The 23,656-nt window shown below is 43.2% G+C and overlaps 1 protein-coding gene across 2 annotated transcripts in view; it reads right to left on the bottom strand.

The window, feature by feature from the left end:
• NOL4L (nucleolar protein 4 like) overlaps positions 1–23,656 on the bottom strand; it is a 188,794-nt gene that overhangs the window by 103,150 nt on the left and 61,988 nt on the right. The window contains exons 1-2 of one of the 2 annotated variants that reach the window (XM_089513438.1): positions 11,503–11,519; positions 8,962–9,117 (exon numbers count right to left, since the gene is read on the bottom strand). In XM_089513438.1, the coding sequence (XP_089369564.1) occupies positions 8,962–9,033 (72 nt within the window). In that variant the 5' untranslated portion in view covers positions 9,034–9,117; positions 11,503–11,519. Of the gene's footprint in view, positions 1–8,961; positions 9,118–11,502; positions 11,520–23,656 lie in introns of those variants that run through there. The other variant, XM_089513435.1, reaches the window with a different exon arrangement.

Here is a 23,656-nt window from a genome sequence, read left to right as displayed (position 1 = left end):
CTGCAAAGAAAAACACTGCAATTCAGAAAAGCAGCATATCAGGGAGAAAGCTATGCTAGAAAACTCCTCCATGACTTCAAGGTATCTATATGCAGGGATATTTTAATTCATCCTCCCCCAGTTCCCCAAAGGAAGGGGGGAATATAAATACCATAAATAATGTGAAACCACTAAAGTGGTTCAGCCCAGACACAAGTTGACCATTTCAGTGAGCATTAGACCTCTCTGATAAGAAATGAGGTGACCAGATGTCCTAATGGCAAAGGAGGACAAGGCACTGCAAAATGTAGGACATTTAAATAAAATGTAGGCCATTAAAGCCAACTGTGCGGCATAACAAAATAAAAACTAAAAACACTACTATAGATGTAAATCCACGCTTCTTAGTGATGCTCAGGAATTGGAACAGTTAATAAGGAAGGTCAAAGAAGAAAGTGCAAAATCAGGTCTGATGCTGAACATAAAGAAAACAATAATAATGACGACAGATGAGATACCCACATTCAATCTAGACAATGAGGAAATTGAAATAGTTAAAGAATTCCCATCTCTAGGATCAAACACTGACCAGAATGGAGACTGCAGTCAAGAAACAAGAAGAAGACTAGGGATGGGAAGGGCAGCTATGAACGAAATGGAAAAGATACTGAAGAGCAAAGACATACAAAGGAGCACTAAAGTCAGAATCTTTCAGGCCATTGTATTCCCCATCATCCCCATTTACGGATGTGAGAGCTGGGCAGTGAAGGAGGCAGACAGAAAGAAAACCAATTCATTTGAAATGTTATTCTGGAGAAGAGTACTTAGGATCCCATGGACAGCCAAGAAGACAAACAAATGGGTTCTTGAACAGATCAGACCAAGGCTCTCTTTGGAAGCAAAGATGGTCAAGTTGAGATTATTGTACTTTGGCCACACCATGAGAAGGCATGGATCACTAGAAAAAACAATAAGGCTAGGAAAGGTAGAGAATAGAAGAAAGTAGAAGAAAGAGAGGAAGACCACAAACCAGATGGACAGACTCAGTTAGGGTTGTTACTATGGGTAAGAGTTTGCAGAATCTGGGCAAGACTGCAGTGTAGGATAGAGACTCTTGGAGATGTCTCATACACAGGGTCACCATAAGTTGGAACTGACTCAAGGGCAGCAAACAACAACAACAAATCATGCTCAAAATGGAGGAGATGTCTAGTCCCCCTGTGAGGTGGCCAAGCACCAATAAGGTGACACCCACGTCTCTCCTCCTAAGACAGGATTTCCCTTGGTGTGTCACAGTCCTCACTCTCCAGGCCACAATGCAACACATGGAATTTTGCCTCCTGAACCTGACGTCTCAGATTAATTCAGGTCGGCCAGTAGCTGCAAGGAGGGCACTGGGGAGGGTACATGTTGGAGAATCCAGCCAGGTCAGGAAGGGATACTGACCGGCTAATGTGATGAGATCAGCTCAAGCAGCCGGACAGAGGGCAGCGAAGAAGCAGCCACCCAGCAGCCTTGTTGCAAGGACTGACAGGCCTGGGAAAGGCAGACAGATCCAGGCTGTTACCCTGAAGTCGTGCGAGGCATAGATTAGCACTCCTGGGAGTCGAACTGGGAAGAGGGGGGACGACAAGGGGAGGAGGCTGTCTGCTGTGGAAACAAGCAGAAAGTTCTCTGAATGGTAGTTCTGCTGGTGGCCTTGCCCTCCTCCATTATGGAGAGGTCACTTGCCAATAGGCAGGGAGAATCGGAGCACACAATTGCTCCGCCATCCCCCAGCTAAGGCAATGACAGGGGCAGCCTTCCGGCTGTCTGACCCACAGCCGCTCTCCGGGACAGGGGAGAAAAGGCAGCATGCGCAGGCTCCCTGGGAAGGATGTCAGGGGCAAGCTGAGGCCAGCTGGGAATGGGAACGACAGGAAGCCAGGCAGCCATGTTCCCTGTGGAAGATGCACTCTGGTGCAGCAATGCTTCTCCTCTCTACCTCCATCCCCCTACACACTGCCACTACCATAAGGCAAAGACTCTGGCTGTACATAAAGCCCCCAACCCATTTCTAGCAGCTACTTGGACACTGGCAGACACTTGTTAGCCTTGCTGTTCTTCCAAGCGGAAATCCAAATGTTACAGGAAGCTACAGCGCAAACGCCGCAAGCCGTCCAGGCCAAGGAATGCCTCCTTAACCACAGCAAACTCATCAGCGCTCCAGGAATCAACACAGAGAAGGAATAGGGCTGGAGACTCATGGCCGCCAGTGAAAAATGTGTCAAAAGAGGACAGAGAGGCAGAAGCCCCCCTAGTCTCCTCTTGGCTGCTAGTATGCCCTTGAGAGGGCTCCAATCAACATAACGTGACTGAAATAAGGATGGATGAGGAAGAGATGGAGGACAATAGATGGGAAGGGGTTGATGTTGGCATTAAGGAAGATTTAATTAAGACCATTCATTTCAAAATACAGTCATCCCTCCATATATACGGAATCTTTATCCACAGATTCAACTATCCAGGGTTTTGAAATATTTCAAAATATTTGGTTTTGCTATTTCATATAAGGGGCACCATTTTACTATGCCACTGTATATAATGGGACTTGCGCATCCACAGATTTTGGTATCCACGGTGGGCCCTGGAACCAAACCACAGTGGGCACCAAAGACCCACTCTATATAGCTCACCACAATGGGAAAAAACATGCAGGGGTAAGATGTGTTGGCCATTTAACAAATACAAACAAAACTCCATTTGTAATACCTTTATTGGCCAACTGAAATGCACAATATAATTTTTGCAAGCTTTCAAAGCTCCAGATACGGAAAACTTAAAACCCTCCTTATCCACGGATTTTTTTATCCACAGATTCAAGCATCTATGACTTGAAAATATTTCTTAAAACATATACATTCTAAAAAGCAAACCTTGATTTTGCCATTTTATATCAGGGACACTATTTTACCATGCCACTGTATTTAATGAGAGTTGCTTATCCACGGATTTTGGTATCCAAGGCGGGTCCTGGAACCAAACCCCGGTGGATACCAAGGACTCATTACACTACATTTCCCATCAAAATTCAAGTGGAAAATATTCCAGTTTAAAAATGTAAACACAACACATGCAGAATTCCACATTCTGCTGTCCAAATTTGTTGTATTCACTAATTCCTGCTCTGCCACAAGGTTCCACAGATCCTTCAAGCTCACCAAATAAGGCACCAAGTGGCCTTTGATTAGGTCCATCCAACCTAATCCTCTGGCCAACACCTGTTAGTCTCTGGCATCACCAGCTGCCTGGTTCTTTTAACTAGCAATGCCAGAGATCACTGCCGGGTTCCTCCACTTGCAAACCAAAGACTTTAACACCAAGCTACTGTTCCTTTTCTAGGGCTTAGAACTCTGTACAGTAATAGCCATGTATAAAGGCCTCTTGGATAGCATAATGTGCCTCTGGCAGGAATGGAAGCAAAATTTTAGTGCATGGCACCCAGCTGCCCTTGCTTCTAGATCAGTTATCTATGGGAACAAAGTGCCTTGGGGAGATTATACTAGCAGGGAAAAATAGCAACACATAATGCTCTGTCTCCTAATGTTCAAAGAGATAGCTATGTTAGTCTGTGTTAGCATAAAAGACACAAAGGAATCCAGTAGCTGCTTTTGAGAGTATGTGGGAAGAAAAAACTTATTTTTAGCCCCTACTAGAGTAGACATACTGAATTTACATGTGTTGAGTTACTAAGTACCCACTGATTCAATGAATCAACTCTAGCTGGGACTGACAACTGGATTTAAGCCAAATTCTGCAGCCAGTACAAAAAATATCAATTAAGTCCATCTATTGGATGTTATATCAGCTCCTACATGTAAAAGAGATGGGCTGGAAGTAGAGTTTGGAAGGTTACTTATTTGGACTGCGGTTCTTGGAATATTCCAGCCAGTATGTGAGAGCCAACACGGTACAGTCGTTTGAGTGCTGGACTACAACTCGGGAGACCAGGGTTCGATTCTCGCCTCAGCCATGAAACCCACTGGGTGACCTTGGGCAAGTCACACTCACTCAGCCTCAGGGGAAGGCAATGGCAAACCTCCTCTAAACAAATCCTGCCAAGAAAATCCCATGATAGGGTCATCATAAGTTGGAATCACACAAAAACACAGATAATTGTACCGATTCTTATTCTAAACTCTTGGCATAATCTGGGAAAGAATGAAGTCCTGACTTGCTAATATATGGAAAGAATTAAGAAACTGTCTTCTGAGTCAAACCACTTATAAATACATGCATGTGTGAACCCTGAACTCACGATGAATTCATTATTATTATTATTAGGCTTTATTTATAGAGCGCTTTAAATTTCATGGCAGGCTGCAGTCCACTACCCTTCTTCCACTGCAATGTAAGGGATATAGTATATCTTGATTTCAGTAAGGCTTTTGACAGGGTTCTCCATGACATTCTTGCAAACAAGCTTGTAAAATGTGGGCTAGATAAGGCAAGTGTTACATGGATTTGGAATGGGTTGACCGGCCGAACCCAAAGGGTGCTCAACAATGGCTCCTTTTCATCCTGGAGAGAAGTGACCAGTGTTATTCAACATCTTTATCAATGACCTGGATGACAGAATTGGGAGCATATTTATCAAATTTGCAGATGACACCAAATTAGGAGGAGTAGCTACTACCCCTGAGGACAGGATCAAAATTCAGAATGACCTAAATAGATTAGAAAGCTGGGCGAAGCTAACAAAATGAATTTCAACCCAGAGAAAGGTACTGCACTTAGGGCGGAAAAATGAAATGCACAGATATAGGATGGGAGACACCTGGCTGAACGAGAGACTTATACAGGTGAAAGGGATCTGGGAGTCCAAGTGGACCACAAGTTGAACATGAGTGAACAGTGCGATGCGGCAGCTAACAAGGCCAATGCAATTTTAGGCTGCATCAATAAAAGTATAGTGTCTAGATCAAGAGAAGTAATAGTGCCACTGTATTCTGCTCTGGTCAGGCCCCACCTGGAATATTGTGTCCAGTTCTGGGCACCACAATTTAAGAAGGATGTGGAGAAACTGGAGCGTGTCCAAAGGAGGGCGACAAAAATTGTGAAGGGCCTGGAAACCATGTCCTATGAGGAAAGACTTAGGGAGCTGCGGATGTTTAGCCTGGAGAAGAGAAGGTTAAGAGGTGATATGATAGAACTGTTTAAATATTTGAAGGGATGTCATATTGAGGAGGGAGCAAACTTGTTTTCTGCTGCTCCAGAGAACAGGACCAGGAAGAAAGGATGCAAGCTCCAGGAAAAGAGATTCCAGCTCAACATTAAGAGGAACTTCCTGACAGTAAGGGCTGTTCGACAGTGGAACACACTCCTTCCTCGGAGGGTGATAGAGTCTCCTTCCTTGGAGGTCTTTAAGCAGAGGCTGGATGGCCATCTGTCAGGGGTGCTTTGATTTAAATTTCCTGCATGGCAGAATGGGGTTGGACTGGATGGCCCTAGTGGTCTCTTCCAACTCTATGATTCTATGATTCTATTAATTTGTTTTAGTATATTAGTATATTATTTTAATGATTTAGCATTTTAGCATTTTATACTGTTGTGTTTTATCATCTGTTTTTGATTATCTATGTTTGATGTTCTACCCTTTGGTGGAAAGTGTATAATAAATAAAGCTTGTTGTTGTTGTTGCTGCTGCTAGCTATTTTACTTCTGTGGTACGTGGCACAGCTATAGGGAGAAGATCAGAAGCATCAGGCTCCATTTTATGCTAACTATAGTTTCTCTTCCAAATTATAAATTAGAGTTAATAATTATGGCTAGTAGAAACAAGAGAGCCAGCGCGCCTAGTGGTTTGAGTGTTGAATTAAGACTCCAGAGACCAGGGTTCGGTTCCCAGCTCAGTCATGGAAACCCACAGGGTGACCTTGGGCAAGTCACATACTCAGCCGCAGGGAAGGCAATGATAAACCTCCTCGGAACAAAGCTTGCCAAGAAAACCCTATGATAGAGTTGCCTTAGGGTCACCATAAGTCAGAAATGATGCACACAACAAGAAGTAGGAATAAACTTCAGAAACTGGCCTAAATAGATTTGTTTCCACTAACTATATATATAAACCTCAGCAGTGGGAATCATTTCACCCTCCAGATGTTGAACAACAACTCCCAGTAACCCCTAACCAGTGCAACCAATGGTAAGCAACAACAGGAGTTGCAGTCCAGCAACCTCTGGAGGGTCACATTTTCCAGCTCTGCATAAGATTACAGACAGCTTGTCTGTGTTCAGTTAGTGAGGAAAGCCACAAATAATCAAACAAAAGTGGAACCTGCCTACTCTAGCTCTCATCTTTGGTTTTTGTAATACCAAGCTATGACTTGATACCATAGGCAAGTTTAGTGGGAAGTGTTGCCAGAAACCCGCATCCAGCCCTGGAAAATTCAACCTGCCTGAGACAGTCTACTGCACTCTCAAACAGTTCTTACAGTAAAGAACTAACGTTTAACTGGCATCTATTTTCTTGTCATTTGAATCCCTTGGTTCCCAATCCAGTTTCTGGAATTGCAGAAAAATCATTTGCTCCATCTCCTATATGATATCAGATGGTTCAGATTTTAAAAGACAGCTACCATGTCACTTCTCAGTCTTCTCTTTTCCAAGCTATACTCCCTAATTTGTTTTTCATAGGGCTTGGTTTCCAGATCTTTGACCATCTTGGTCATTCTCCTCTGGACATGTTTCACTTATCAATATCCCTCTTGAACTGTGGTGCTCGGAACGGGACACAATATTCCAGGTGAGGTGTGTGTGTGTGTGTGTGTGTGTGTGTGTGTGTATTCATTCATATATACCTCACCTGGAATACTGTAAATATAAGAAGCAGAATAAAGTGACACTAATACTTCCCTTGATCGCGACACTATACTCCTATTGATCCAATCCAAAATTGCATTGGCTTTTTTGTCCGCTTTGTCACACGGTCGACTCATGTTTAGCCTGTGGTCTACTAAGACTTCTAGACTTTTCTCTCATGTACTGCTTTCAGGCCAGATGTCACCCATCCTGTGTTTGTGCATTTCATTTTTTCTATGTAATACCTTACATTTATCCCTGCTGAAATTTATTTTGTAAGTTTTGCTCCTCTCCAGCACTCCAATCTGTCAAGTCATTTTGAATTCTGATCCTATCTATTTTTGTAACTGGAAATCTTTGTTTCTCCTCAGAAACGCACTGCTTCTGTTGCCAAAGAATTCCAGGAGCAGCAGTTTTTCTCCCCTGCGGAGGCTCCCAGGCCACCCCAAACCTTAAAAAACAAACCTGGATCAGAAGCCATGTCTAGTTTTGATTTCCCTACCAGAATTTTTGGGTCAACTGCTGTCTGCAGAGAGGGTCTTCCAGAGTTACCCATACCCAGGTTAGCATTATCATATATATGTCTGGGCCCTGGATACTTGAGGGAGCACCTCTTCCAAAATATGCCTGTTTGTGAACTTAGGAGGGGGGCAATGCACTGGGGTAAGACATGGGAAAGGGCCTTCTCTACTGTAGGACCCAGATGTGGATGCTCCCCTTGGAAACCCATCTGGATCAGAAGATGGCTTCACCATTCTGGTGCTGAGCTAAAACATAAACTTTTTCTTAGAACCTTTGAGCTAACTGAATTCATCCAGATTCAGACATGTTCATGGTTTTAACTTTTCTAAATGGTTTACTATGGTTTTTAGGGTATTTAAATTATTTCCCATTACTCTAAATGGGAAATATTGTTATTGCAAGAGACCATAAGGTAAAGGATGGAAATACAAACATTTAAAAAAATACGGGTTGAGTCTCCCTTATCCAAAATGCATGGGAACAGGAGTGTTTGGGATTTTTTTCATATTTTGGAATATTTGCCTATGCATAATGAGATGTCTTGAGGATGGGACCAAAATCTAAACAAGAAATTCATCTAAGTTTCGTATACATCTTATACAAAGAGCCCGAAGGTAATATTATACATCAATATTTTTAATAATTCTGTGAATGAAACCAAGTTTGTGTACACTGAACGTCCAGAAAGCAAAGGTATCACTATCTCAGTCACCCAGGTGGACAATTTTAGATTTTTAATATTTCAGATTTTGGAATTTTGGATAAGGGAGGCTCAACCTGTAAATAAAAATAAGTAAGTATCTGAACCAGCCCAATCTATAGTGAGTTCTTTCCAACCCTCCCTCCCTGCTGCCCCCATTGCTACTGAAGCTCCTAGGTCTTCCAGTCCTACCCATACCTGGCAAGTGCTTCTCGGGACTGAGAAAGTGCTCCATGATTGTTAAGCTGTGGCCATGTGTTCCACTTAGTTGAGGGTTGGCAACTGCGGAGAGGGGTTAAAGCAACTCCACTTCCTCCATTGACCACATGCCCACTTCAAGCATGACCAAAGTGATCTTATATTACATCCAGGTCCAGGAATTAGTAAAAAAAAAATCTAGCCAATGGTTATGCATATGGCAAAATAACATGGGATAAAAGGAACCAATCCACCATGTTTTTGTGGGCTGTTTGTGTGTGCATGTTTTACTCTTTTTTTCTGTGTTTTCCTTAGCGGAGGCCTGGGTGGGCACAAAATGACTCCCCAGGGGCTTCATATGGCCTGCAGACCACACTCTCCCTGTCCTATAGGCTAAGCATGTGTTGTGTGAAGGGGTCCTTGCTTTGTTGATGACAGGAAGCATTTCCTTTTGCTTCTGTGTGGCTGGCCCCTGCCCCCCACATGCCTTGCAACCCATGCTCATCCCCCTTCTCTGAGCACATCTGCCAGAGCCCTCTACTCTTCCCCTTTCACTCGTGCCCCCCTTTGCCTAATTCTAGCCTTTTCTCTCATGCCCACCTCCTCACACTCAGGACTCTGTTTCCTACATTGACCACCTCTGGGCTGCCAGGAAGGGGGGCTCAGGTAGACAAGGAGTTGGCCGCAGGGGGCATTTGGGGAATACAAGGAGAGAGTCTCACCGCCCGGTAGGTCTTCTTCTGCCCGGCATGCTTGGGCGCTTTGCCTGGCTCGGCTGAGTTCTCCACATGCATTGAGTAGATGATGTCAAAGAAATCTTCCACCACAGCGACGCGCTTGAGAGCGATGCCCTCGGGCTCCGACAGACCATCTGCCCCCTACAACCGCACAAGCAAGTCAAGTTAGTCTCAGGGATGGGTGACGGGGTGACGCGAAGGGCTGCAGTGGAGGGGGCAGTCAGGAAGAAAGTAAAGGAAGGAAAACACATACCCCACTCTTGACATGATGCCCGAGAGTCAGCATGGAGGAAGAAGGGGAGGCAATTTTCTTGTCAGGGAAAGGAAGGTGGTGTTATAGAACCAAGAAAACCCGCTTTTGCAGAAACCTTATCACCAGGCTAGATATATTTTTAAACACATACACACAAAGAGCAACCCTTCGTAATTGCACACTACTATGTTTTTCAGCTGCTATACCCTTGGCCATTTTACTGACTAATTTCAAGCAAGTTACATAGTACCCAGAGCTGGGGAAGAATTACATTTTTTTGACTACAACTCTCAAAACCACCTTTCCAGCACAGGGTCCATGTTTGCTAGAAGAGTCTGCAGTCCTAATTTTTGTTTTCTTTTCCTCACCTTTGATATTAACAAGAGCCCTTCTCAGATACCAAAGGAAGTATTAAAAATTATGTAGAAGCTAATAAGCAAAAACCTACCACTTCTTGTTAGATGATGAATGATATCTTCATGAGGTGACACATACAAGGAAGAAATGAATGGGCGCCCTTAAATCAAATCCACGCTGATTAAAAGTCTGACCTTACACATTCACATTCATGTCCGCTGACTACTAAACTAAAGCTTGATTAATCTACTAACTAAAATGTTGTAAATACAACCATTCTGCCCTAAATCCCAGGTACTTCGCTGTACTGTTATGCTGTTACATGTTACAGGGGGTTCTTGGTATCGCCTGTGGTTTAGTTCCAGGACCCTCCATGGATGCCAAAAATCCATGGATGCTCAATTCACATTAAATACAGTGTCATAGAAAAATGGTGTCCTTTATATAAAATAGAAAAATCAAGGTTTACTTTTTGGAATTTATATATGTTTAAAAATATTTTTAAGGCATAGATGGTTGAATCTGTGGCTAAGCAATCTGTGGATACAGAGGGCCAACTGGCTCTAATGAACCTAAACATTTTGTACTGTCACAAAGGGTACCAACTGCATACTGAACCCAATGTTGGGTGGAAGGTAAATCCAAAAGACTAAGTACAGTCCATATCCGTAGAGTTTGTATCCACGGATTCAACCATCCACAGCTTGAAAATATATTTTAAAAATCCCAAAAGCAAACCTTGGTTTTGAAATTTTATTGACAGGACACCATTTTAACTACCCCACTGTATATAATGGGATTTGAGCCGTCACAGATTTTGGTATCACTGTGGGTCCTAAACCTCAGCAGATACCAAACCTCAGCAGATACCAAGGGGTCACCGTATGTGTGTGGGGTGTGCATGTAAGAAATGTAAGTGCATGTACGTTATGGTACACGTGCATACCAAGGGCCCACAACTTTCTTCTAAAACCTTTGCACTCCTAGGACAGAATGCTAAAAGCTGAGTTTCCTTGTGTCTCAACAAAGATAATGGCTAGTAATTTAGGGGATATACAGACCTGCCCTTTGCAGCGGTCTGCAGCCGCCCCTTTACTGGCTGGATCGGTGCCACAGCAACTGCATGCTGTGGCACCAATCCGGCCTCCATAGAGCACAAAAAGGAGCTGGAAAAAATGGCTCCATTTTGTGCCTCTGAAGGGGTACCATAGCCACTGTCATGCAGCGTGATGATGTGCCTGTGGCGCTGTGCTGTTTGGTACCTGCACCAGAGGTGCATCATCATGGCATGTACCATGTAGACTGGAGCACACTGCAATGATGCCCTGCTGGCGGCGGTAGGGCATGGAGCATGCAGATGCTCAGTCCTCACCCCCCCCCCCCAACAGGCTGGCATTTTTCGCTGGTCTTTACAGGGCCTTACGTTTTAGAAGAAAAGACAAGGAATGGGAAGGGCAGCCATGAAAGAGCTAGAGATGATCCAAAAGAGATGTACAACTCCAAGCCGGATGGTGAAAAAAGCACATGAGAAGAAGAACAACTCATTTGAGATGTGGTGCTGGAAAAGAGCGCTGAGGATAGCATGGACAGCCAAAAAGACAAACAAATGGTCCTAGAATAATTCAAGCCTGAATGACTCCTAGAAGCCAAGATGATTAAATCGACGCTTTTGTACTTAAGCCACATCATGAGCAGGCAGGACTCACTGGAAAATAATGCTGGGAAAGGTGGAGGGAAGTAGAAAGAGAGGAAGAGTGCACACCAGATGGCTGGACTCTATAAGGGAGGACACAGGTCTGTGACTGCAGAATATGAGCGGAGTAGTGGTGGACAGGGAGACTTGGAGCTGTTTCATTCACAGGATCGCCATGAGTTGAAGTCAACTCGAAGGCAATTAACAACAACAACAAACTTACTGTTACTTTACTATGAAAGGGAGGAAGCTGAAGAGCCCAGAAAAGTGTCCATACTGTCTCTACTATGACCTCCCCCCCCATTGCCTGCCTGATGCTTGGGTCAGCTAGGACTCCACCTTCCCCATGCAGTCGCTGCATCTCCTCTTCCCCCAGATCCTTTCCCCCAGTTCAGAGATCCAGGCAGCTTATAAAAGAAATACAGGTAAATATTAACACAAATACAGCTAAAAATTCACTAAGGATGTAATTAAAGACAAATTAAACTAAAACCAGCTAAGAAGTCTTCACTTGACCTTTGGAAGGATAGCAAGGAGGGCATCGGTTTTAATATCTTTAGGGAGGGAGATCATAGTCTGGGGGCAGCCACTGAGATGGTCCTCTCCAGATGTACCTGTGAAGTGGTTTGGACCGAGAGAAGGGCCACTCTAGAAGATCTCAAAACAGGAGTATGTTCAAATAGGATAATAAGGCCCCCCAGATAACCTAGACCTTGCTTACAAAGGTTTGTTCAGATGCACTGAGAGAACATGCCTGATTTCCAAACACTGAACCTGTCTAGAAGAATATTTTGACTTACAAGCCAGCAGCAAGACAGGGGGCATGTTCGAGGGGTGCAGCCTTCACAATACACGAAAGTACCATCTAGATACAGACCCATCAAGAGGGCAGACTTTCACCTGGAGGCTTGAATCAGCACTGAGCCTCCCTCCTCCCAGGCGCTGACCTTTTCCCAGGTTTCACATTTATTTTCTCCCCCCCTCCTCAAGTTCCCTAAGACACAACAGTCAAGCAGCATCACTGCTGCTAAGCACAGAGTGTGCAAGTCCAAGGATTCTCTAAAGCAGCCCACATGCCAGCAAGAAAGAGAGACAGAGAGAGGAGGCGAATACACCATGGGCACTTGCTCATCCTGGCAAGCCATGCCAAGGAAGAAGAGGCATCCCTCGCTTAATCCCCAGCCAACCCCAAGCACATGGTTGCTGAGGGAAGCTGATGGAAAACAGGAATGGGAAAACGGGAAATGAATGGAAATCACACCACTGTGGGACTGATTTTTCCTGTAGCCAGACAAGGCTGTTACAGCGCTCTAGTTAAAAGCAAAATTAAGGTGTGATTGCCTCCTGTCGCTCACGCCTGGCTCAGAGTTTGCACCTGTCATCTGCATTTGCAAAAACTACTCTCACACAAATAACATACAGATTCACCACCGGGATGTGATGATGACCATTGGCTCAGATGGCAAAATGTCTGGACAAAATATGGGGGACATTAATCCTTGAATCAAAGACAAAATAGGCAAGTGGAACCTCCTTGTTCACCATCCTTATACTTCTGAAGATGCTAGAAGCAAAGGTGAAGACGAGCAGCTGAATTTCTACCATGTTTGTGTTTGTGCAATTTCCAAAGGCACTGAGCTACTGGATACTGGCAGACCTTTCATCTGATCCAGGACAGTTCTTCTTACAGACATATGCAAACTGTGTACACAAGCACATATTTAATTGTTGATTTAACAGGCCTCTGTACATCCATAATTTATGTACTCAACAAACACCTGTCTCAAGCAGCCCCTTGAGAGATTTGTGTTTTTAAAAAATCAGGGATTTAATTCAAGATGTCTTTCATTTTATACCACGTACAGCAATTTCACTATAGATAAGGGCAAGATCTAAAGGTCATCTAATCCTACTCTGTGTCTTAAAGTTAATAATGTCTCCAGACATTATTAACTCTCTATGAACTCTGGGGCAGTGCTTGTAAAGTTATTCTCAAGGAGAATGAATATAATGGCACATTGAAGCCACCTCTAACTCAGAAGTGGCAGAAGGATGATCTGGGACCTATTCTTTATGGACGGTTTCAGCATGTCCTTATATTCTTTCTCCTCAAAGGTAAATTTAGACGCTGTATCCAACAAAAATCTTCAGACCACAACCAAGTCCACTGATTTCAATGAACACCTAGTTATGCACAAAACTGGCCTCTTTGCTATCTTTACATTGTGCCTGATGGGAAATTCTGTGCAACTTAAAGGCTTGTGTATTTGACTTTTTCAACCAAAAAAAGTCCTCCTACTTCTAAATATGTACAGAAATAAAATATTTATTTGTATTATTTTAACTAAGATCTTTAATTATTTTATTATGAACAGTGAAGCTGGAGTCTAGGGTTCCCTATCTTGCCTGTGCTTTCCCGTAGCACATGTCATGTTTGGTTTTGGAAAACCATTTTGTTTTTGATCTTCTGTTCTTAAGGAGAACAAAATCCTACAGTGACAAGTGCATGATATAGCAACTTAAAGATTTTCTTTTTAACATGTACCATTTAAAAATAATGTTTCTGAGTGTTCAAAGCACTTCACGTACATTATTTCTGTAAAGCTTGCAAGAACTCTATATGGTCAGTTATAATTACTGTACCATTTCCTTAGTGCAACCAGCTGAACTTTTCACAACGGGGAAGAGATGTCAACCAGGAACCTCCTGTGTTTCTGCTCAGTTTATTAGACACTATACTATCACTCAGACTGAAGCGAGGAAAGGAGGTAATGATGAGTATTTGACAGGCTTCTAGGCCACTGAAGAAACATATAGGCTTTCTTGGTTGTTCTTGCTGCTTCACAGTAGCGTTAAACTTCTGGAACCATATGTTCTGTCCATCCTCTGTCTTTCCTTCTCTTTCTCTCTTTTACAGTCTGCCTCTTTGTTCTCAAACTTTCATTCTGCCCGCTTTCAGTCATTTCATCCACACTGCAGAAATAATCCAGTTTGGCACCTGTTTAACTGCCATGGCTCAGTACCATTTAATTCTGGGAAATGTTGTTTTGTGAGACATTTAGCCTTCTCTGTCAGAGAGCTTAGTGCCTCAACAAACTACAATTCCCAGAATTCCATAGTTTGAGCAATGGCAATTAAAGTAGTGTGAACATGGATTATTTCCATTGTGCAGATGTAGCCTTAGGGCACATCTGCACTGCAGAAATAATCCAGTTTGGCACCACTTTAGCCACAGCTCCATGCTATGGAATTCTGCAATTTGTAGTTTTGTGGGATATCTACTTTCCCTGTCAGAGAGCTCCGGTGCCACCATAAACTACAAGTCCCAGGTTTCCACAGCATTGAGCCACAGCAGTTAATGCAGCATCAAACTGCATTATTTCTATATTTTTTGTGGGTTTTTCAGGGTATGTGGCCGAAAAAACCACAAACAACTATGGATGCCGGTCGTGAAAGCCTTCGACTTCACACTGCATTATTTCTGCAGTGCAGATGCAGTCCTTGTTGGTATCCACTGTGGTTCCTTGAATCAAACCCTAGCGGATGCCAAGGGCCACTGTAAAATGAAACATAAATAAATGTCATGTTCAGATATGGGTCTCATCGGCAATATAGCTCATCGTGTACAGTATGTGCAAATATTCCAAAATCTGAAAAACTCCCAAATCCAAAATTGTTCTGCTACCAAGCATTTTGGATAAGGGAAACTCAACCTGTACTTTATTTGTGCCCACTGACTGCAATTGCTTTTTTCCTTTCCTAGAAACTCAGGCAAGGGGACTATTAGGTGATCTGTACTATGCCAACCCAACTATGCTTCTCATGTCCAAACTAATCTTCTTTGGTACAGTTAAGTCTACCAACGGTTTACAAGCCCACCTTCCCTGCCTTTTACCGAGTGTCACATCTATACATTGAACAAGCAGAACTCTTCTTGGTAGTGGGAATTTCACCTGTTAAAATTCTGTTAGAGTATGGGCCATTAAAAAAAAAAAAGCATACCTCCTCCTTGCTAGAATTTGCAACCATTAATCTTCCTTCAACTAGCCCTTGCAAACAGCTGTAACTCCCTCTTCTTCATGGCAGCCTTTCATATTGTGAAAATCCACCATCACATCTGATAACGGTCTCCAGTTTATTGCTTCCACCTCTAAACACAACCTAGGCAGTATTTCTACTGAGATTTACAATATGCCAAGCGGCAACTGCTCTGGCACAAATGCTTTCTTAATGCAGCCCAAAACCAAACTTTCCTTGTGCCAAAGATTTCTGCGCATTTTACCATCACACCTCGGCAGCCCTTATTGTATGCAACTCTGCTTCTCTGTTTTTCTTCCTCATCAAATGTCTGACAGCTATAAAACAATATATAAGCTTCCCACTGCAAGTGTAAGAGCTTACAAACTTTCACACACAAATACAAAATATTTGATTTTTATAACATTTTCTCTACTGAGGATTCAGGCAGAATCAGGAAGTCTCTACTGAAAGCTTTAGTGTGATTCCGATAGATGTGTGAAGAAAATTGGGGAGCTTCACCTCAGGACTGGAGCAAGGCTTTGGTGCAGCTTCCAGACTCTTAGGATGTATGCATCATTTAAAGAGCATACCTCCAAAGTGAACCGAAGCAGCTTTATTTTGGCCTGTCTGCACGGGCCCTTAGTCAAGAAACCATCCCATTTTTCCTCCTTGTTGGAACTGTTTGAAATTGTGCCTTCAGTATCTCCCTTTTGAGAAACTCCCATCCGTCCTGAACTCCTTTCCCTTTTAGTATTTCTGACCATGGGATCACCCTCAATACTTCTATAAGTTTACTGAAATTCGCTCTCCTAAAGTCAAGAATGTGTGTTTGACTATGCCTGGCTTCTCCTTTCCACTGTATTACAAACTCCAGGAGAACATGGTCACTTCCACCTAAGGATCCCACCACTTGCACCCCATTAACCAAGTCATCCTTGTTGGTTAGGATCAGATCCAAAATAGCTGACCCCCTTGTTGCCTCTTCCACCTTTTGGACCATGAAATAGTCTTCCAGGCAAGTGAGGAATTTGCTAGACCTTGAGGATTTTGCTGAGTTTGACTTCCAGCAAATGTCAGGATAGTTGAAGTCCCCCATCACTACTACATCTCTCCTTCCTGAGTGTGTGGTCATCTGTTCTAGATGTGTGGTCACCAGGAGCCCTGGTGGCGCAGGGGTTAAATGCCTGTACTGCAGCCACTCACTCAAAACCATAAGTTTGCGAGTTCAATACTAGCCAGGGTTCAAGCTTGACACAGGCTTGCATCCTTCTGAGGAGGGAGCTAAAATGAGTACCCAGCTTGTTGGGCGCAATTATCTTACAGTTGTAAACCACTTAGACACTGTTTGTTCATTATGAAGCGGTATATAAATGAAGCTGTTTGTTTGTTTGTTCTAGAAAGGCATTATCCAATTCCTCCGTCTGACTTGGGTGTCTGTAGAAGGGTCCCACAATAACATCCCTGTTGTTTCCTTTCCTTTTCATTTTTATCCAGATGCTCTCCATCTGACTTCCAGGATTTAAGTCCTGGATCTCTTCACAGGTGTAAACATCCCTGATATATAATACTACTATTACTCCTTCCCTGTTTGGCCTATTTCTCTTTTAAAAAGTCATACTCCTCTGTTACTACATTACAATCATGAGACTCATCTGGCCAGGTTTCAGTGATACCTATTATACCATTTGTCAATTTTTTATCCTGTGGTGCATTTTGGAGTCATTTTAAAGACATTTGTATAGTTTTGACTCCAAACTACACCACAGAGTAAAAAAATAAATGACAAACTTTTCTCGTAGTCTTTCTGAAATGTCCACCTTTTGGGGGATATAATGACTGGAGGGAGCAGAAATGATTTACACCTAAGTTAAGGAATCTGGTATCCTTTCCTTCAACAGTGCTGCTCTAAAAATGGCAGCCATGCTGCAACATCATCATCACGATTATCATGGCGACAGGCTTGCCAGGAAAATCATCTGAGAAACCAAGAAGCTGCTTAAATCACACATTGTCACTGTTCAGGAACAATAATGAGTGATGAGCGTTGTGAGGAAGGAGCCAAAATAAACACACTCCGAGAGGCCTTTGTTCAAGGCCCACCGTTTTGTGAAGCAAGAGAGCAGCCATGTTTGTTTTCTGCCTCTCCCCTCAACCTGAATGGAGCCACCTCTTTGACAAACTAGGGGTGATATATCCAGAAAACATATCCAGGGGTAGCCGTGTTGGCCATACAGGAAAATACAATAACATCCACATTAGGAGGAATTTCCTGACAGTAAGGGCTGTTCGACAGTGGAAGACAGTCCCTCAGTGTGGAGGCGTCTCCTTCCTTGGAGGTTTTTAAACAGAGGCTGGATGGCTATCTGGCTTTGATTGTGAGTTCCTGCATGGCAGAATGGGGTTTGACTGGATGGCCATTCTTGGGGTCTCTTCCAACTCTATGATTTTTCTATGATTCTATGAGGGCCCCACAAGCTCCTTGCCTTTTCAAATAGCCTATTCTCCCAGCATGTTTCTCCTACTTATATACAGTGCGGCCGCATCATACAGCACTGAAAGACGTGCTGAAAAAAGTCCTGGTATGCCCCGCAAGAAGTAATGGGGCACATGCCCAAGCATACGCATTATTTCCCTTATGTGGGGGGGGGGGGGGCTGAATGGATTCCCCACATAAGGGAGGGGCCCACTGTAGTATCTTCTTGTGTCACTCACATGACATATATCTCTTTCTCTCTCCTTATCACCTTTTATATCAATCAATCAATCAATCAATCCTTTTATACCATTTCACATTTCTCCAGGTGCCTTTTCTTCTCCCCTCCATTTCCCTTCATCTAATGCCCTTCTCAGACATGCTTCTTTCCTACTTATGAGTGCCTTTCCTGCATCCTTATTCTCCTAAGTGCTTTGCCTCTCCTGTCCCCAAATCTTTCTTTTTTGTGCTGCATCCACAATGGTGACAATCCCCTTCCTGATCCAAAAACATTCCTCCTTGCTCCAGCAGCGACATATATAGCACTTGCCCCTCAGATCCAATAATTCCTTCCCATAAAGTCATTGTCCTTTTCCTCCTTTCTCCATCAGGAACCTAAACATGGCTTTGCAGGATCAGGCCACCGTTTTCCACGACTGACTCTGGAAAGCCTACAGGCTGAGTCTCCCTTACCTGAAAATGCTTTGAACCAGAAGTGTTTTGGATTGAGGAATATTTGCACATACATAATCTTTGAAATGGAATCCAAGTCTAAACATGAAATTCATTTATGTTTCGTATGCACCTTATACCCATAACATGAAGGTAATTTTATACATAACATTCTTAACAATTTTGTGCACGAAACAAAACTTGTGGACACTGAATCATCAGAAAGCAAAGGTGTCACTATCTGAGACACACGTGAAAAATGTTTTGGGTTTTTTAAATATTTCAGAACTCCAGATAAGGGAGAATCAACCTGTACAAGCAAGATATGCAGCCAACTGGCATTCAATGGCATACTATCTCTGAACACAGAAGCTCAAAAAAGCATGATTACAAAGCATCAATACAAGTTTGGTCACCAAAATTAAAATTATAAGAAAGGTGGAGGCTGGTAAAGGGCGGAAGGAGCAGGAACGGCACTGGAGACATTTTGGAAGAAGCCTTCAAGTGGTCTATAGAAGCTTCAGTTGGGTTTTATCTACTTATGCAAGGCTCACTTGACCTGGCTGTTTCATTTCGCATGTGCATCATTTTGCATTTGCATTGTTAAATTTTTGGATTAAAAGTTTTCTGAAACAGGCTGAACTACTCTGTTTTTTGTGGAGTAAAAATCTACCCCTATTTTCTTCCCATGTTATTTCTGCTTCAGGGCCCAATTTTCTGTTAAAGAAGTAATTCTCAATGGATACATAAGGACATGCTAAAGTGTCACATCAAGACAGGTCATTTGGGAATTCTCATACACAGCACAGTCATGCTTCGTAAAGATTACCTCTGGGGTTGCATATAGGTGTCCACTGTAGCAAAACATGAAGTTGCTTTTCATAAAATGACTACACAGAAGGCCATATTTTGCAATATAATGAGCAAATGTAGCTATTTGTTGGGTCTCCCTATTGCTGTACAATGGGTTCTTGTCCCTAACAAAGAGAGAAGAGACAATCTGCCCATGTTTACTGCCATTTAAGTAATTGGCACATTCTTTTTTCCTTAAGATTACCTTTTTTTAAAAAACGCATAATGATCTCGTGAGATCATTTAAACTGAGAGACAGTCACTGGTGCAAAGTCACTAGCAACTTCCTGACACATCAACAGTGTCTCTTTGCTCTTACAGTATTTCTAAACCATTATCTCTAGGGGCAAATTTCTGCACATACTCAAAAAGCATTCAGACGAGGATCAGAGAACTATTTGGCAACCTCACAGAAGTCTGGCTCTTCCCTGGTGCACCCATCCATTTCCTTCTCATGTTGCACACCCACAACCACACACACACATTAACCTCCCTAAGAAAAGACCAGTCCTCCATGCCCAAGCTGTATGTGCTCTCAGCTATACCATGATAACAGTGCCCTCCATTGTTGGCATCCCTTGCAGCACAAAAAGCTCAATCTCTTTCACTTGATGCTAAGTTACTACAGCTCAGCAAGAAAAAGAAAGTATTATCACCAATTGCTGCTGTCATGAATGGGTCCTCTCTTCTTACCTCCTGTACATTTGGGCTCTGCTCTGCATAAGAAAAGCTTTGCAGTCGATGGCCTTTGTGCATTTGTGTTTTGACAACTTTCTCTTTACCCATCTGTCAACTAAGAATACATATATACAGTGGGCTCTTGGTATTCGCTGGGATTTGATTCCAGGACCCCCATGGATGTCAAAACCCGTGGATGCTCGAGTCTCATTAAATACAATGGCATAATAAAATGGTGTCCCTTATATAAGATGGCAAAATCAAGGTTTGCTTTTGGGGATTTATATTTTTGGAACATGGTGTAGTAGTCTGAGTGTTGGACTGTGACACTGCAAACCAGGGTTTGAATCCCCACTCATCCATGAAATCCACTGGGTGACTTTGGGCAAGTCACACTCTCTCAGCCTCATAAGAAGGCAAAAGCAAACCCCTCTGAAGAAACTTACCAAGAAATCCCTGTGATAGGTTTGCCTTAGAGTCACCATAAGTCGGAAATGATTTGAAGGCATACAATAACAGCAGCAGCAGCAACAACAACAACAACAACAACAACAACAACAAAATAATAATAATAATAATAATAATAATAATAATAATAATAATATACAGTGGGCCCTTGGTATCCACTGGGGTTTGGTTTCAGGACCCTTCATGGGTACCAAAATCAATGGGTACTCAAGCCCCATTAAATACGATAGCATAGTAAAATGGTATCCCTTATATAAAATGGCAAAATCCACGTTTGCTTTTTGGACTTTATGTATTTTTTTTTAATATTTTCAAGCTTGAATCCATGGATAACAAAACTGTGGCAATGGAGGACTGACTACGTTATATATAGTATAGCTAGACATAAAACATGAGAAATGAATCTTTTATATTCATATGAGTGCTTTTAGCTTTTGTTTTGTAACGTTCTACACTTTTTGAAACGTGGTGATGAGGAAGAGTGCTTGGACATAGGGTTGCCATAACCTGGCTGCAACTGGCATTATCCTGGTTTTGGCGGCCCGGGACCCCTCCCGTCCCGGGTGCCGCCAAAAACCGGGACAACCCCGGTTGCAGCGCTTGACCACGCTGCCCTCCTCTCCTCCTCCACTGAGCGGAGGAGGAAGAGGAGGGCCGCGCAGCCTGGGGCGGAGGAGGCGAAGGGGGAAGCCCCGCCCCATCCCGCCCTCCCCGCCTCCCAGCGCAGCCCCACCCTCCCCGCCTCCCTGCGCGGCGTAGCCTAGAGAGCAGGTCTTCAGAACATCTGCCACTCAGAGCTTTTGCCCACCCATGTCAGTATATATACCCTGTAACAGGCATTACCTTCCAGGTTACAGTGAGCAAAGAAAAAAAGGCCATCAATCGTTCCTGTTTCACTGGGAGTCTAAATGCCTCATCTTTTAAATGTATGCTGCGTCAGTATTGTTGTAATTCTTTATCACAGGATCGTTTTTGAGGCCCTAAACACCTTTCCTTGTAATATGCAAATTTCTCCCGAAGCTGACCAATGAGAAAGAAGCAATCAGCCCCCCTCCCCTTGGGTTGGTTTTCAATGGCTTGGAAGGAAGAGATTTTGCCTTGCTTGTAAATAGGAAGGGCTTTGGGGTAGCAAAAGGCTGCAGAAATAGTTTGACCCCCCCCCTTAAACATCCATGGCTCACTGCTATGGGGTTCTGGGAATTGTAGTTTCTTGTGGCAGAGCTCTCTTGACAAAAGGAGGCTGAATGGTCCACAGAGCTACAGTTCCCAGGATTCCATAGCCTGGAGGAGGAGGAGGAGGAGGAGGAGGAGGAGGTGGTGGTGGTAAGTGGCCAGAGGCCTCAAGTTTTTTAAATTTTATTTTGCGTGCTTTTAATGCTAACAAGTCTCCCTTGTTTTGACAGTGATAGTGTGATGATGATGATGAGGAGGAGGAGGAGGATATGAGTCAGCTTGAGAGGCATGCAGGCACTGTTTCAGAAACCGAGAGAGTGTGACTTTCCAAAGTGCCTTTTCTGTGTGTTTTTGGTTCTTTAATGGTGATATTGATATCAGAAAGCCTCTGAGGCAAGGCCAATGTAAATTACTGTGATTCTTACAAACTCATGCGCAGTGAAGAAAAACCAAAGTCTTTTGACCAAGTACACACTTCTGAGAAGTAGACTTGGTGCAAGAACGGTGAAACCACCTTGACATGTTCAATATGCATAGCCATGTTAAACCATGCTAAGTGTTAAACCCAAGGGGTTTGGTTATGGAATAAGCCTCTGAAATATGCAAGAGATTGCCATGTTCAGTAAAGCCATGTCAAATGCCCCAATGTGCTGTTTGGAATGGGGGGAGGGGGGTGGCCAGAAAGGGAAGTCCATTTCTGCCATCTGTCTAGGAATAATGCCCAAATGTCCTCCATTTTGATCATGCCTAAGAAACAGGCATTTATATTAACATTTTTTAAAAATCATCAATTTTTTTCACGTGTCCTCCATTAAAAAAAATATATATATATGTTGTCCTACATTTTAAAATGTTGTCCTACATTTGTTCCAGTTTGGAGGTCCTGACTTATGGCAACCCTACTTGGACATGAAGAAGTCAAACAAGTGGGTCCTAGAACAGCTCTAACCAGAAATCTCATTGGAAGCCAAGATGACAAAACTGAGGCTGTCGTACTTTGGACACATCATGAGAAGGCATGACTCATTAGAAAAAACAATGATGCTGGGGAAAGATGGAGGGAGGCAAAAGGAGAGGAAGGCTGCATGTCAGATAATGAACTCTATAAAAGAGGTCATGGGTATGAATTTGCAGGACCTGAAGAGAGCAGTAGAGGATAGGGATTCTTGGAGATGTCTCATCCACAGAGTTGCCATGGGTCGAGATCAACTGAGGGTGGATAACAACAAACAACAATCCTTTTCTTGAGTGTGTTCTACATTTTGCTGTGCCTTGTCCTCCCATGGTTATGATGACATTTGGTCACCCTAAGTAGTCCCAGGTGGCACCCTTCCAAATAAATGGGGTGGAGTTGAGCAGTGTGGAGTCCCAGAATAATCATAGAATCTTAAAGTTGGAAGAGACCCCAAGGGCCCTGATCCAGTCCAACCCCATTCTGCCATGCAGGAACACACAATCAAAGCATCCCCGACAGATGGCCATCCAGCCTCTGTTTAAAGACCTCCAAAGAAGGAAATGCCACCACCCTCCATTGAGGGATTGTGCTCCACTCTCAAACAGCCCTTACTGTCAAGAATTTCCTCCTAATGTTGAGCTGGAATCTCTTTTCCTAAAGCTTGCATCCATTGTTCTGGGTCCTATTCTCTGGAACAGCAGAAAACTAGCTTGCTCCATCCTCAATGTGACATGCCTTCAAATATTTAAACAGGGTATAGTGCTGAGAAACTGGGATGGGCATGTTCGCACATCACCCTGGAATGGACAAACCCTGGTCTGCTAAAGAGGAGATAATTAAGTGATGTCAAGTTGTATATTGTATATTGTGTTGTATATTCTGTCCACCCAATGTACTGTGTATATTATCTTTATGAATAAGTTCGCCATAAATTATTTTGGAGGGGATTGTTGAGTAAAATGCGTGGAATCTCCTTTCTTTTAGCTTGCATCCACTGTTCCGCATTCTAGTCTCTGGAGCAGCAGAAAACAAGCTTGCTCCATCCTCAATTTGAGACCCCTTCAATATTGATGGAGGCATTTTGGT

The sequence above is a fragment of the Sceloporus occidentalis genome, unplaced genomic scaffold, assembly GCF_023333645.1.
Source record: "Sceloporus occidentalis isolate IW3139 unplaced genomic scaffold, rSceOcc1.0.p SCAF_3, whole genome shotgun sequence".
Lineage (NCBI taxonomy): Eukaryota > Metazoa > Chordata > Lepidosauria > Squamata > Phrynosomatidae > Sceloporus > Sceloporus occidentalis.
This window is presented reverse-complemented; position numbering and strand designations above follow the sequence as displayed.